The sequence below is a fragment of the Acyrthosiphon pisum genome, chromosome A2 (genome assembly GCF_005508785.2).
Source record: "Acyrthosiphon pisum isolate AL4f chromosome A2, pea_aphid_22Mar2018_4r6ur, whole genome shotgun sequence".
Taxonomy (NCBI): Eukaryota; Metazoa; Arthropoda; class Insecta; order Hemiptera; family Aphididae; genus Acyrthosiphon; species Acyrthosiphon pisum.
In genome coordinates, this window is record NC_042495.1 from 92,876,261 (window position 1) to 92,893,284 (window position 17,024).

General features: G+C 30.7%; 2 protein-coding genes across 2 annotated transcripts; one reads left to right on the top strand and one right to left on the bottom strand.

Moving 5' to 3' along the window:
• Positions 1–677: 677 nt before the first annotated feature.
• LOC100164268 (uncharacterized) lies at positions 678–2,321 on the top strand. Its single transcript, NM_001162147.2, has 3 exons — positions 678–1,346; positions 1,683–1,814; positions 1,974–2,321. Exons 1-3 carry the CDS (start codon positions 1,182–1,184, stop codon positions 2,031–2,033), a joined length of 357 nt encoding a protein of 118 aa, NP_001155619.1. The 5' UTR covers positions 678–1,181; the 3' UTR covers positions 2,034–2,321.
• An 11,905-nt stretch (positions 2,322–14,226) lies between these two features.
• Positions 14,227–16,795, bottom strand: LOC100169032 (nuclear pore complex protein Nup154). Its single transcript, XM_001942847.5, has 8 exons — positions 16,504–16,795; positions 16,282–16,429; positions 16,120–16,206; positions 15,934–16,054; positions 15,321–15,431; positions 15,110–15,230; positions 14,903–15,025; positions 14,227–14,819 (listed from the first exon to the last, which is right to left on the bottom strand). The coding sequence occupies exons 1-8, from the start codon at positions 16,716–16,718 to the stop codon at positions 14,684–14,686; spliced, it is 1,062 nt and encodes a 353-aa protein (XP_001942882.2). The 5' UTR covers positions 16,719–16,795; the 3' UTR covers positions 14,227–14,683.
• Positions 16,796–17,024: the final 229 nt, after the last annotated feature.

A 17,024-nucleotide genomic window follows, 5' to 3' on the forward strand; every position in this document is an offset into this window, starting at 1 on the left:
GACCTATAAACTAAGTTTTTATTAACTTAGTTTATAGGTCTATGGTTGGAACATAATAGTGAATCAGTGAAGTACTCACTATTAATCACTTATTATGTTCCTCAATATACTCGAAGGTAAAACTTTTTTGTATTTATTGATAATTTTTACTTCAAAATAATCAAAATATTATAGATTAAGTATTTTATATTTTGGGGGTGCACAAAAGTCCCCTGTTGCGCCAATGCTGCAGTACTCGGAAAGTTGGAAATATATGATTAGGTCATAATTCGGCGTCTCTGGTTGTGCGCATCACAACGGCACAACACCAGTCACCAAGTACCAACACAGCAATGCGACGAGTGACGACTGACGACGTTGTACGTTGTTTGCAACGGAAGGGGTTCTCCCGCGAGGTTTCAACAGCTGTTTGCCGTGAAGGTAGGTCTGGCGCGACGAGGGATTTTCCCGCGTTCCTGTTAACGAGTGAGCACCGAGAGGAACGTTTGAAGTTTGAACATTTTCCCCTTCACCACTCCACGATCGTCGAACACCCTATTAGCCCCACGGGCCGCGAGTCGTGACCTACAGGTGTGATCCCGACCGGCGTACGTCCCGAATTTGCGCGCGCAATTTCCTCCCTCCATCACCGGTCAAACCGAACCACGCAAGACCGACGCCGCGCCGCGCGCGCACGTGACGTCAAAACGCCGCCCGTATGTCGAGGCAAGGCTGAAGGCGCCGTCATTTAACTTTATTCCGTTTTATCGCGGTCGGCGTTTGCTCCGTGTTCCGTGCCCTACTGCGATCGTACGGTACGTGACTACGGGAGTGTGCGTGTGCGCCGCGCTACGCAAACAATTCATACAATATTACAATAATTATTAATTATACAATCCTAGTTCATGACGCCTACATAGGGACACCGTTATCGCGCTCGCGGTCCGCCGTAGGTCGCGGTACGTTTTTGTTTGGTCTTTTGAGTAGATCGATCGGCCGGGCTCTCTTGCGATCGTCGCAGTGATGTGCGCGCCACGGTAACGGCTCATATTATTATTATTAAAATCGTGCCCGCGCCGCCGTTTGAATCGTGAAAAAGTTTAGTCACTGTATTATTTTTTTCGTTTCGTTCGTTCACCGTGGCGACGGACGATCCTCCACGGCAGCCGCCTTCGTCGGCGCAACAGTAATGCCCCAATAACATGGGCAAGTCCAGGTTTCTCGGGAAACCGCCAAAGACGCGGTGTCAGCGCACCATGATCCGGGTCGGCGTGTCGTCCGATTTCGTAGACGTCGAGGCTAAGAACGCCCGGCTGATATCCATCGCGCTCAACGTGTTCCGGACGACGTTTGAAAAGGACGGCGAGGTACGTAAAAGGTAGAAAGACCACGGTAAACAGTGGGGCGGCGGTAGGAAAACACGGGGGAAAACAATCCAAAATAGATGCAGTGATCCATATCCCGGGCCTATCGGTTTATGATCCTTTAATGTATTTTTAATGTTTTTTTTTATCTGTGGCCGTCTTATCCCCACCCGTTCCTTATCACAATCGTGCGTATCCCGCTATTCCCGCTGGCGGAGAAAGGATTTCATATTATCGGTTCCGCGGTGATAACGCGATCGTTTATTATTATTACAATTATTATTATAAACGCTATAATATTGTAATAATTAATAACTATTTTTTTATCGTGGACTGCAGCAACAGGAGTTCACGGGGTTCAGCAATACTGACTGCGACGAAATTGCCGATAAGCTAAGGATGAGAGAGACTTGCGATCGAAATGCCGCTCCGTACGACCAACAGAGCAAGTACAGCACTGACACTGTTGTGGTGAGTATTCGTTTGGTTTTGTTCCTTAGCTAAGATTTTATAATTATAATTTTTAAGTACCTCTGGACATCCTCTTACTGTTTTATGAAATCTTGAAAAAGTGACTTTTCTTTCAGATGCATTTTGTCAATGATGTATAACCAGTTTTTTTTTTTTTAGGGTTCTCCTTTTAACCATGTTCACAATTTTGTTGTCAAGAATGCATATCATTTTAATTAAAACAAAGAAATACCTAACTAGATATTTTTATTTTGAATATAATTTTCACTACCTGTTTATGATGAACCTAATATTATATTCATTTATTCATAATTAATACTTAATTGTTTATGATAGTGTTTTTGCACATTATACATACAAATACTAAAATATTAACTACCTACTTATTATAATTTTTTTGAGTTCTTGATTTATTTAAAAGCAACAGTTGACTTATTATACACTAGATATCATTAAGTGTATTAATTTATTGAATTAGTATTTTATCTATTATATTAAATCAAATTATAATATTTTAATTTATTGTTTTTGAATTAAAACTATTTGTATAATTTATATTTCAACATTTATTTTATTACAATGATATTTAGATGTCATACCAAATAGTATGATATAAATCATTATGTTGTAGGTTCAACCTCCTAGTATTATAAGTAAAATGGATTTTCCAAAAGTTAAAAAAGAAGAAAACACAAAATGTGAACCTAATACTGAAAATAAAAACACCACTTTATCTTCAGTTGTATCCTGTTTGGATGACCATCTTAACTATACTTTTGCAAAATCATGCAAAGGGGGTAATTATCAATTAACAGTTTCATATTTTATCTAAAGTTTTTTATCTCTGAATTGGTTTAGGTCCATTGAATATGAACCAAACTAGTGGTGAAGTTCAATGTGGTGTTTGTGGTGTTATCCGTTTTTATAAATCAATTGCAAAGACCAAAAAGTATGGAGCGTACAGTTGTGATTCGTGCAGAAAGTTTATAGCTAAATCAATTGAAAATCAAAATTCTATCAATCGTTGTAATAATGATAGAGGTAAATATGACATTTATTTTCAACAACTATTTTTTTTATTGAATTATATTTTTGATTTAGGTATAGGACAGTGTCGTATTCCAAATGGGCTAAAATCCCAAAACGGTGTGACAAGAATTGTATCTACTGATTCTCGATGTAAAGCTTGTTGGCTTCAATTATGTCTTAAGCGATTAAAGTTACCAGAAATAACAGTTCAACGGTTATTAGACACTCTTCCCAGAGAAATAGCACCAGTACTAATGTGGGTCTTGAAAAAACCAGATCCATGGACCATAAATATAGAAAGTGGTCTTCAAAAAAAGATTTTACGAGATTATAAGCTTCACAAAGAGATCATTGGTGCTTTACGAGGTAAAAGAAAATTGATTTATGTTGTACCTAAATTAAATAATATATGTTTAAAAATGTTTCTTTTAGATGAAGATAGTGATGAAAGCAATGATGAGTTGTGTAGTAGTGAAAATGATGTTGATGAGTGTTCTGATAAGTCTGATTCAGATATAGAATACAATAAAAAAAAAGGATGTAGTAGAAAAAAACCAAAGCTAGAAGAAAAAGTAAAGAAGAAAAAAAATAAAAAAGTTGATGTTTGTAGAGATGTTCAACCAAATTACAATAAACGAATCCCATCAGTACGATCAATAAATACTGCAACTTCCAAATTATTAGAAAGTAAAGGTATGCTTAATATTATTCCTCAACATATTCAATGCCAATTTTAGTCATTTGATGTCAGGAGCTTCCAGCTGTTGATGATCAAACAATTATAATATTAGATCTGTTATTCAGTATATAATTATCAACTACTAAAAACAGTTGATTTCCCACCACTTTTGTGTTAATAAAATGTATTATAAACTATGGACGGACAACTATCCAGCTGATAATTTTAAGGACATAATTATTATCCACAAACTGACAAGTTTTTTCTGTATTAGATGAATAAACTGCTCGTGCACGGAGAGAAATATGGCATATTTATCTATTTTAATTCATGTTTATAAATATAAATCAATCAGCGACCAACGGCTAAATATGCGTTGGTTTGCCTCATGCATGTGTACATTAAGCATGTATAATACAGTGATCAAGTTGCTTATATTATGTGTATCTAATTTTTTACATGGGCATGGCTTCATTCATAGTATATGATCTATGCCCTAAAATATAAACCATGGACTGGTATACATTTGTTTTCATTAAAAATTCAAAATATGATTGTGGCCACTGTTAGGCTCACATGATGTATAGGTTATGTGTCCGGCATTGAATGTGTTAAAAAACTGAGTATCAATTGTATATTTATTATTTTTATATTTCAATAAAGAATGCAAATATTTTAACACAAAAGGACCCAGAATTAAACATGTGTGTCGCACTGCTGAGTCTGTTTTGGGACAAACCCTTGCTACCTTTGGAAATGTTTTAGACAATTCTCTAGATGTCGATGGTAACTTATATATGTATTTAAATGCTTAATTTAGATTAAACTAATTATGTAAATATTAAATACAATAATTATTGGTTATGTTAAAATATTTATATTTATGCAACTTGGCTTATTTACATTTTTTTAATTTTATGCATTTAACAGTGTATTTGCAATGTAAAACTTAATAATTATGTTTATTTATAATTAGTGTTACCAGTGGACATAATAAATTCATCTCAGCATATTAGAAATGATGAAAATATGACAAGGTAAAATTTAAACATAAAATATACAAGATTATTTTATTAATTGAAACTTTAATTTTAGCGGTATGGAAATAACCAATGTTATGGAAGTATCTACTACCTTAAAATGTTCAAAAATGCCAATACCTGATAATGAACAAGATTTTTATTTATCTATTCAACCAAATGTGAATAATCCCAACTTTTACTAACAGTTACTCATTTTTAAAATAAAAAAATATTTTATACTTATGATTTTAATCTTTTTAGAGAACACTTCAAGACCTAATGATGCAAGATCATTTAAATGCAAACATAGATAACACTGAAGATGACAAAACTGTTGATTTAAATTTTCGAGAAAGTTATGACCCAGATAGAATTGCAGAAAATGGGTTTGCTATTGTGGGAACTGAACCACTATCAGTACCTCGACGAGCAGTATGTTTCTTATGTGGAAGTGCTGGAATGGAAAAAGTAAATGGATATAGCATATTTTCATATTTTGAGAAAATAGTTGTAAAATTATTTATCACAATGGTTAATTTTAGTTAATCCACTGCGTTTCTTGTTGTGAACCTTATCACAAGTTTTGTGTTGATGGAGTTGGTGTTGGAATTTCTTCACATGAAAGTGAATGGTCAAAAATTAGTTGGACATGTCCGAAATGTAAGGTAAAGTGAAATCATGATTATTAATAAATTATAAACTATACCATAAGATAACAATATGTAGGTAAAATAAAATAAAGTTTTGTTTTTTTAGTTGTATTATATTAATTTAATTATCTAAGCTTGAAATTTTATAACTATACTTTTAAACTTCAATTTTAAAAACATTTGATCAATGAAATATATTTTAGATTGTGAGCGTATAAATGTATCACGTTCACTATGATGTGTTTTTATTGATCAATATTTTTTTGGGGCAGAATGTTTTGTCATTGAATTTAAATTTAATTCAAATTTAACTCATCAGTGACAATGTAAACGGTCTACGCCTAGTCCCTACTATTAAATCAACTCACTTGGTTTTGTTATTATTCAATCTATATTATGGTTTTTTACAGATTTGTAAAGGTTGTCAAAGTAGAGGTACAACACGACCAAAATTAACTTGTCAACGATGTAAGGATTCCTATCATGATTATTGTCTTGTCGACAAAATTGTTTATGATCGAAACAGGCCATGGGTAATATAGATTTTACAATCTTTATTATATGTTTATTTTTGTTTAGTTATATATTTTCATTAATCAATTTTTTAGGCCTGTCCCCCTTGTAGAAAATGCAAGAGTTGTCATGTACCTCGAGTTGATTACTTTGTTGGCAATTTAGCTCTGTGTTCAATGTGCTTTCAATTAAGACAACGTGGTAATTATTGTCCACTATGTCAAAAATGTTACGAGACTGATGATTATGAAACAAAGGTAAGCTACACCTAATTATTCTTTTTGAATGATTATTAAAATTTTATTTTCTGTAGATGATGGAATGTGCAACTTGCAAACATTGGGTTCATTCTAAATGTGAAGGCTTATCAAATGAGAAATATGAAGTTTTGAGTACATTACCTGAAGTTATAGAGTATGTTTGCAAGTAAGTTATATAATATATATTTTTTAGTTAAAATGTATGTATAAATTATGAATATGAATTGTATTTTGTTATCAATTCAATATACATTTTTATTTTTAGGAACTGTACTACCGACAGCACCATTCCATGGCGAGTTTATGTTGATGAAGCATTAAAGAGTGGTTTTATGACTGTTTTACTAATTCTGGGAAAAAATAAAAAAACATGTGATCTTATTAAATGGAGTCCTCAAAAACAATCACCCGGTTGTGTATGTAAAAAATTGACCATACCAAAATTTCCATCACTTGATGGGCCTAAAGTTGCTACACATAAATCCACTGATGAAATTCCTAAACAATGTGTTTGTCATGGATTGGAAGGATGGTCCAAAGGTACTCCAACACTAGTCACAATAAAACAGAAAGTAAATAATAACGAATATGAATCCCTTTGTCAATTCAATGATGACATGTTAAGTACTATTGATAAATTTATTGTGCCTGAACTTCGGTTAGAATATAAGAAAATTGTTACTGAAGTTTTTCCGTGGTTCAACTCTGATTTTGAAAAGAACTCTCCTCGTAAAAGTTCATATTCATCTAGTTCATTTCCAATCATAAGTCCACCCAAGTTTATTCCAAAATTGTCATTAAATTTACTAAATTCTGATATAAAAGCTCTACAGGACATTATTGGTAACGATGAAAATAATTATTATTTGACTCCAACAATAGAAGATACAAGAGTGTGTCAATTTTGCAAGAAATTAGGTGAAGGCATTCCAATGCGAGAAGGAAGACTTCTTTATTGTGGTGATAATATATGGGCCCATGCCAATTGTGCTTTATGGTCTTCTGAAGTCTTTGAAGAAATTGATGGATCATTACAAAATGTTCAATTAGCTCTTTCTAGAGGTAAACTTGTTCGATGTGTGGTTTGCAATGAAAAAGGCGCAAGTGTTGGATGCTGTTATCGAAATTGTGTGAAGACATATCATTTTCAATGTGCTAGAAAAGTATTTTGTGTTTTTAACGAGAATAAAACTGTGTACTGTAATAACCATGCATCTGATACTCGTTGTAGTGTTAAAGATTTTACGTTAGAAAGACTGATTTATATAGAACAAGAAGACATCAAACAAAAGCGTAAGGAAAGCTCAGAGGTTCATATTTTAATTGGTTCATTATATATTAGTTGTATTGGACTTTTACATCCTTTTCTGTCAGACAGTGTTGAATCTATTTTGCCTATTAATTTTAAAGCCAAACGATACTATTGGTCAACAAAAGAACCTTGGAAATTAATACAGTACAATTGGACAACCAAGTTAGAAAATTATGTAGAAAAGTTAAAATTTGACAAACTTAACTACACTATTGATCACAACAAACAAGAAAATGTAATTGATCTTACCAAAAACGAAGATTGTAAACAAGATTTAGATATTAATTTATTTACATCCATTCAGGTAGATAACTTACAAAAGTGTTATGAAGCTTTAAAAAGAAAATGCCCCATTGATTCCACTTTTCAAGCTAAACGTATGAAAATGGATAGTAGTATTGATTGTTTTGCTTACCCCAACTATGATACAGACTCTGAATTTGAATCCACAATTGATGAAACTTGTAGAATGGAAATATTTTCAAATAGTTATGGATTGAAACCAAAATCAATTCCTCAATTTGATGGGTTGTATGATTCAAGTGACTGTGAATCAGAATTTGAATTATATCAACTTGACAATTTGACTGATGCCATTGATGATTGTACAAATGACCAACCAGTAAAATGTATTAAATGTCATCGGACATATAGGACTAGTGTGAGTTATGAAAGACATTTGGTAAATTGTAATTTTGATTATGAGATAGACAGTGACAGTGAATCCAGCGATGACGACAAATCTGACAAGATAATTGAAAACGATTGTTTGCCACATGTAGAAGAAGTAGTTGTACGAGTAGAAGATCATAATATTGTGCTTCAACAAAATTATATTCCCGCCACTCAAATAGAATCTGAACAACAGCAGCAGCAGCAGCAACAACAACAACAACAACAACAACAACAACAACAACAACAACAACAACAACAACAACAACAACAACAACAACAACAACAACAACAACAACAGCAAGAACCGCCTCAAACTGTCATACTTCAGCCTATTCACACTTCATTTGTCCAACCTTCTGTATCTGATGTTCAGTACATAACAATAAATAGTACTCCAACACAATCTGTCATGCCATGTTTTCAGTATCAGACTCCACCAACTGTAATAGTACAACCATCAGTTGTTGATCCCACTACAGTACTTCTAAACAGTCCTCCATTGGACATGTATGTCTCTCAGAGTAATAATTTACTATTTAGTTCACAACCTATGATAGTTGGTTTGGATCAATATAGTACTATGGCTTCAAATTATACTTTTACACAATCGCCTCAAATTTACCAACCTGCCAAACCCGTAGAACCAATTTCAAATCAATATTATATTATTAATACAGAGCCATCAGTTTCAAACGAATGGTCATATAATTTAACGTCTGAAATAAAAACTGAACGTAAAGTGATGTGTACTCAGCCTAAAGTCTACTCTAACCGTAAATTGCGATTAACTGAGTGTTATGATACCAAAGAAAATATACCTAATAGCTTAGTGCAATCTGTGGAAAATCAGGCGTTTGGTGTTATGAATATCATGAGAAATTTAAATCCAGAACCATGGAAGAGACCAATTATGAAAACATATCCTTCAAAAAGAATTGAAGAACAAAAAATTGTACCAAGAAGAATTGAAGAAAAGAAAATTCTTCCCAAATGTGTTGAACCACCATTTAAAATATCAACTCCTGTAAATATTACAGAAATTGTTAAACCTTCAAATACTGTTATAAATACAGTGATGCCCACATCAATGAATACAGAATTAATAGATTCCTCTCCAATAAAATTCGGTTATTTATCACCACTTAAAGCTGTGTCAAATGTTACCCCATGTACATTGCAATTAGATAGTACTTTATCTTCACCTATGAAAACCAAACTCAAACCATTCAATTCTGCAGTAAAAACCTTAAAAGTGTCACCTTCTCAAAAGATAACAAAAGAAGTTAGTTCCGGGAAATTAGAAAAAATAAATCATTCATTTTTAAAAGGAGGAAATGCCCAGTCACTATATCTACAAAAAATAGATAATTCATCAGTTCCTCAATTCTTATTTTGTGAAAATATTCCTATGAGATCAGAAAATCCATCACATATGCAACAGTTTGAAGAACAACTACAATCACCTGTACAGAATGTAGACAATATATCAAACGTACCTACAGTAGAAACGTATTCATCCACATTAGTCACAGACATAAACACATCACCATTGTTATATCCTGATAAACACTCAAGTACTTTAATGGTAGCAAACAAATCTTTGATTAATTACGAACATATGGATGTAGATTTAGTTTCACCTAATCATATTGGAAATAATAAATCACACATAGAAATAAATTCATCTTCCAACATTTATGAAAGTATTTTGTCGAATTCCCATAATGTTAATAACGATAAAAGTAAACCAGTTGCATCAAATAGAGAAATTGATTCAAGTATTCAAGAAAACTCATCTCCAATAAAAACAAAAACTGTCCACCATAAATCATATCCAGGGCGCCAATGGTCTTCATCCACAGTAGAACGTGAACGGAAAGTACCTCACCTCATGTTTGAGATGAGTTCTGCTGATGGTGTCTTCTGTAAAGATCGTTCACTTGTTGAAATTTGGTCAAAACTATTTGATGCCGTTCAGGTATCGAGGAATGAACGTAAAATGCCCCAATTGGCATCAAGCAATCCATATGCGAGTGATATTACAGCAGCAATTCGATCTTTAGGCCTAAGCAATAATTTTTTAAAGTATCTCTTGGAACAACTTTCGGGTGCCAAAGAATTTGTTAAATACAAACCAGTATACCATAAAGGCGCTGATGTTGTTGGCTCTACGACTGAAAATCATTCTGGGTGTGCTCGTACAGGAATAGTGGTTAGAAAAAACAGATATGACATGTTCAGCTGGTTAGCTTCCAGGCACAGAAAACCTCCAAAGTTGCTAGCAAATAATGAAGACTTTGGTGGTCGACGTGCTAATTCCTTGCCTAATGAGATGAAGTTTAGAAACATGAATAAAGCATTGACTAGCACTATTGGTGTATATCGATCGGATATTCATGGGCGTGGATTGTTTTGTTTGAGGGACATTGAACAAGGGGAGTATGTCATTGAGTATACAGGGGAGGTGAGTGTTGTTTGTTGATGTTTAAATTTTAAATTTATCGCTTACCATTTGTTTTTTTTATCTCTTGCAGGTTATTCGATCAGAAGTGAGCGATGTACGTGAAAGGCTTTATAATAAAAAAGGGATTGATTGTTACATGTTCAGGATCGATCAGGATATTGTTGTTGATGCAACTATGAATGGAAACTCTTCTAGATTCATTAATCACTCATGTGAGGTAAATATATCATCATATTATATATATCTAAATGACATGTGTTTTATCAAGGACCTTAGAAGTTTTTAATATTTATAATCTAATGAAATATGTTCATCAAACAGCCTAATTGTCATTCAAAAATTGAAACAATCCATGGTAAAAAGCATATAATGATTTTGGCTAAAAGAAAACTACTGCAAGGCGAAGAACTCACATATGACTATAAATTCCCATTAGAAGAGGATAAAATTACATGCCATTGTCTTTCAAGAAAATGTCGTAAATATCTAAATTAACTATAGTTTATTAAATATTATTGTGCTCTGCAAAATTATTTATCACTCAATGTATTATATATTTTTGATGTACCTTATAGATCTAATTGTATACTATGTAGAATGAACTGTTATGCTATTTTTTTATAATTATTATTTTTCTCTACTTATTAAAGCTATATAATTTTGTTACCTTTCAATGATGAACGAATATTTTTGTAATACAAAATTAATAACATTTTTTATTGATTTGATGAAAAATGTATAATTTAATTTATTCAATAATCATACTTATATATTAATGAACTATCTATGTCACTATTTTCCATCACTTGTAAATTATTATAATCACATACAATTGAAAACATGTAAGTTTAGTGGTTAATAGTCAAAACACAAAATATACCTAAAAATATCTAGATTTAAAATATAATAAATGAATAGCTCATATAAAAATAATTAAGAAATAATTGATTATATTTGTTTTGCTATAATTTTTATATTTATATAATGGATATATTTTCTTATATTAAAATGTTATAAAATTAATTATGTAAATTTTTATTATAAATGTTTACCATGTTATTTTAATGTACTTTAAAACTACCTCATAAGTTTATTTTTATACAAAACTGATAATTATATTTTTTGCTTTAACTATCATTTTAAGTAGAATTTACATGTGATAATAAAGTTATAAATAAAATTAATGACACGCTTAACTTATTTACATTTCAGTTCATAAATATGGAATTTGTTCATTTTTGATTCTGAGAGGAGCAATGAATGTACTGATTTTACAATTATGTGTTTATTTTTTATTTATTAAGTTTTTTTGATTTTTGTGTCTGTCATCACTGTTTGGGGGTATAAAACTGCTTAGATTTTCTTCAACAGTATCTTGTTTGATGGGAAAGTGAATTTAGTTGGTGCATTTGGAAGGTAAGATTCCCAATAGTTTTCAAAAGTGCTAGGAAAAACAACATAAAAATTAAAGAAAAATGGGAATTTTTATGTAAAATCTGTTTTCGACAATATTGATTTTGGATAACTCTAAAATAAATGACCGAAATGAAATTTCACCTGCATGAAATTTTCACTGGTTGTTTATATTAGTATTTTCTATACACGATAAAATTTAAAAATATTTTGATTTGTTTTCAACTATTTACGGACATTTTCGGTTTCCAATATTTTGTTTTTTCAATGAATGTCAATAAAATGTTATTTGTTGAGTAAACAAGCATGAAAATGTAATACAATGTACCGTTACAATGACATTTGAAAAATATTAATAATCTATAGTCATAAGTATTTTTTTAAGTTTGAATTTTGACAATGTATAAAATTTAAAATGTAATAATTATTTTGTAGTTAAAAAATTCATAAAATGTTCAACTTTTTAGCTAAAGATGGAACATTTAAAATAAGGTTCCACGTAAATAGTTTATTCACAATAATATCATTAAATATACTTGGTAATATCAAGCTGACTGATCGTCTTCGGTCAAAATCATTTTTCTTATACAATGATATATCATTGAATTCAAATTTAATACCATCCATAACAGTGACCCACTTGTAACCTACTATACAGTAGAGTGCGGTTGGGCAATGGTAGAGCAAGCGAGAGACTCGGGTTCGATTCCCGGTCGGGCAGTTGGATTTTTGACGTTATTTCCCCAGGAGAATTTAACAAGAGTAACACCCACTTGTCCAACTTTGGACTTATATCACTTCAATAATTGAAGTTAATAAGTTTTACGTATCACTAAAACATTTGTTTTAGTTGTCCAGTATTCTACTTCAAAGTTCGTAAAACATAAAATGTCTGTTAACTTTTGTTTCATTAAATTCTGAATGATTTCCATACCACATGAAATGGCTGATGAAACACTAGTGTCTATAGAAAATGTTCTGATTAACAGATTATCTTACTTATAAATTAATTTTTTTTTTTATACTTTCAATGTGTAATAATTTTTGGTTTTTCATGGTGCTTCAAATAATCAAATCAATTATCAGACGAAGTGACATTTTTACAATTATTTGCGATTAATTTAATAGGTAGTGATTAAGATGTGTAAATTAAATTTTATTTTATTTTGTTTTTAAAATGTATGAAGTATTCAGTTTTTATAAATGTCATTAAAGTAGTTAATTGAATGCAGCTAAATACATTTACAGTTTTATCAAGACATTTTAAGTTGAAATTTTGACAAAATTAGATATTTAAACAAAGAATAAAAATTTTAGTTATTTTCTTGTGATTAAAAATATTATTCTTGGGTGAGAAACTTTTAATCTATATTTTTACATTTTATACACAGAATGACAGTTTTGGCAAAAATTAATTCTATTTACTGCATTACTATTCAGTATTTACTAGTGGCTTAAAATATATTTAGTAATCAAGACCAGATTAAGATAATTTTGGGCCAGGGCCAAATAACAATAATATAATATAGAGAACCTAATACTCGCCAGGGGCATATTTTGTTTGATTTCCGTTGTGTCCTCCCTCATAATCCAGGCTTATTATACCCCGTCCTGAATAAGAATGTATCTGGACGGCAGAGCAAAACAGGTTTGCCATGCCCAGGTCGGGCTTATGGCTATAACTATATATGTTTATAACTATGACAAGGTTGAGGGTGGGAAACCGGTTGCCATCTGCGCGACTTATTATTGAATTAAAATTTAACAATACAGTGACTTACTCAATGACACAACACAACAGTGCAGTTATCTATTTCACCCCTTTTCATAGTTAATACTTAAATATATTATTTATCTTTTATAATTTAGATGAGTGTGATCACTAACCACATACTAACCACTAACACTTTTTTGAGTAGGTTCTATAGTATATTATGTATTTATTATGTTTTCTTTTTTACTAATTTGCTAAAAGTTATTAATGTTCCTACTTTTAGCCCGCTTCTCCCGACCACTGCACGTAACCCATATCATAAGTTGTCGGTGAATTAGGACCTGTATTTAAAAAAAAATGTTTTTATGGGAAAACAGCACTCAAGATTTCAAAAATAATAACAAGTGCCTGCCGGCATAAAATCTGAAGATACTAAGTCTAGGGGTAGCTTGTCATATTCATATTTCATACATTTGTACAAATCAGCTTAGTTTATACATTTTTGTAAGTCATCTATTGAAATTTATCCAAAACTATTCTATTAATGTTTGAGTGGAGGTTTTGATTCTGAGAAATTTTGTCAAAAAGCCATAATTTGTGTATATCATCTATGGCAGAATACATTTTGATAAAAAAGAAAACCAATGTTAATTACTTAAGAGATAATAAGTGTAAATTGTGTTTTTCTTAAATGAAACTTTAATATGTAAACATTATTGATAAAATATAAAAGATATTATATAAGCACATAAAAAAAAGTAATTCATAAATTCCCCTAATTGTATTCTTTATACAAATGTCTATTGATATGTTCCTTCAGTTGTATTATTTATAGGGAATCTCGTTTAATATTACAATTATAATAACACTAACTTGGTATCTTTCAACATAATAATTGTTATTGTACAGACAGTTTCGATAAAATATCAAGTTAACTCTGAAACAATCAAACTGTTGATATAACATGAAATCATAAAATACAACATAATTAACAAAAGTATTAATTAATGATAGCCTTGAAGTAAACTGCTTAAAATACATACAAATATTACATTGAACTTTTGAAATAAATACAGAATTTACGATATATTAATAATTGACTCATGAAAAATGTTTAAAAATCAAGTTTGTTGCTAAGTCAGTTTTTAATGATGTTGTCAAGTTCATTTTTGATTGCGATGACACCTTCGATTAGTGGACTATGTGCAAAACGGCTATACAACATGTTTTGACAAATTACTAACAAATCGAATAAGTTAACAGCAATAGATCTCCTGAAAGATTTAAATTCATACCATATAAAACAAAAATATATTTTTTCATAAATCAAAATAGAATAACAAGTAACAACTATTACCTTTGCATTCCTGATGGCCATAGATCAACATTTTGTAAATAATACCGGGCCAAACTCATGATAACTTCCAATACATGCAGCTCACTTGTCTTTTGCCACCGTGGATCATTAGTAGAATAAATTCTGCAAAAGAAATAAATGAATTTAATAATTTCAAATGATTATGATTATAAACTTATATAATTTTGAATAGGCAAAAGATATTACTTTTTATAAATTGCTACTAAAGACTCCATAGGAGCACCAATAGTTAACATAGTTGTGTACACAGATTCCAAATCTCCACCCAAGTTACAGTTCAAATATTCTAACATTGTCGTTACATACTCTACAAACAAAAAAGAAATATTGTAATAAGTAAAAATATTTTATTATTTGTAAATTTTTTTAATGAGAAGCCAACAGGCATGAAACAAACCCAAGTCAAATGTAGATGAATTAATTGGATGCGAACTAGCCAATGACTTTATTTTTTCGAGAGCAATGGTCATTTTATTGTGTTCACCAATATCTCCACAATCTTCCACAACTAATAAAAAAAAAAAAATGTGGAAAGATTCATTTATGCAATCAACATACAATGGTTTTCAAGAAAAAATCCATAAAATGTATAACTACAACCATACATTAAAACGAACTTTGGATGTATAATGTAGTCTATTTTCATTGATGTTTTATGTATTGAATACTTATAAATCTAGATTTTATACAATAGTTTAATATCATACAAGGTACACCATCCAATCTCTGGACTATATTTTGGTTGAAATATTTATTAAATCTCCAGCGATACTCGTCTATATAATTTAATACCATAGTTTTACCATATTTTAAGGGGAAAAAATGTTTTAATCTTTTTTTATAATTCGATGGTACTTTTACCATTAAAACGCTTAACATACTTATGAATACACATGGTCTATAAGGATCTGTTTTTCATATTAAAATAATAAAAGCAAACATTTTAAAACAAGTTAACTTACAACAATAATAATCAAAACTTAAAGTTTATATTAGTACTTGGAACTTACCTTTTAGTAAAATATTTTCCCAAATCTGATTGACTAGTTCACGATCATCGTGATTGGAAAGTTGTAATATTGCCAGCTGAGCTTCCCATAGACTATGCGGTTCTGCAAAATTACTGTAAAGCTAAAAGATACATATTAATTATTATTATTGATAAACATTCTCTCTCATCATTTTTTAATGCATACTTCGCCTAATGTAAACAGACAGCTATTTAGCTTATCAATAATATCAGTTCTTCCATCAATTTGACTAGACAACAATAAATCCAATACCTAGTTTATGCAATTAAGTACACAAAAATTAATTTAAAAAAAGGATAAATTAATGTTTACGTCATTGAAACCAACCATTTTCTGTATTTCAGCTACTTGTAACAAGTCTTCAACATCTCTGAGACTGGTAACATTCAAGGCTGGTGTACTCAACTTTTTACTGCGTAAACATGCCATAGCTCGGCCCAAATACATAAGACGATCGCTTAAAGTTAATCCACTCCTGATAAAAAAATAAAATTACTTTAAGTTTAAAATATACATATTTAGTCTTAATATATAAAACATTATAATTACTCTGGTCTTTTAGCCAATGATGCCAGAACTTCAGCTGCCTCATTATAATTTCCATTATACTCATAATATCTACAGAGTACATCTTTGATATAGTTATTGTTTTCATCAGACCGGGACTGAGTCAATAAAAACTTTTCCAAACTATGATTTCCCATTTCAATTATTTCTTTTATTAATTTTTTATCTATCATCCATCTATACACTACAGTGTGCATGATTTCATCATCACAGGAGATACACAATTTTATCAGTTCAGAAATCTGTTTATAACAAATATATTAATATTGTAAGTATACCGGGTGATTCTTCTATCATTGAACACTCATTATTTCAAAACATGTAAATTTTTTTACATAGTTTCAAGTCGCTTATAAAACAACATTTTTCTTAAAAAATTATATTTTTAAATATTTTTTATCCTTATAATTTTTTAAGTTTTTTACTTTTTTGAATGACAACATTGGATTTTAATTTTATATTCTAAAGCAAAATATTTTTCTTAGTATTTTGATAGATGAAAA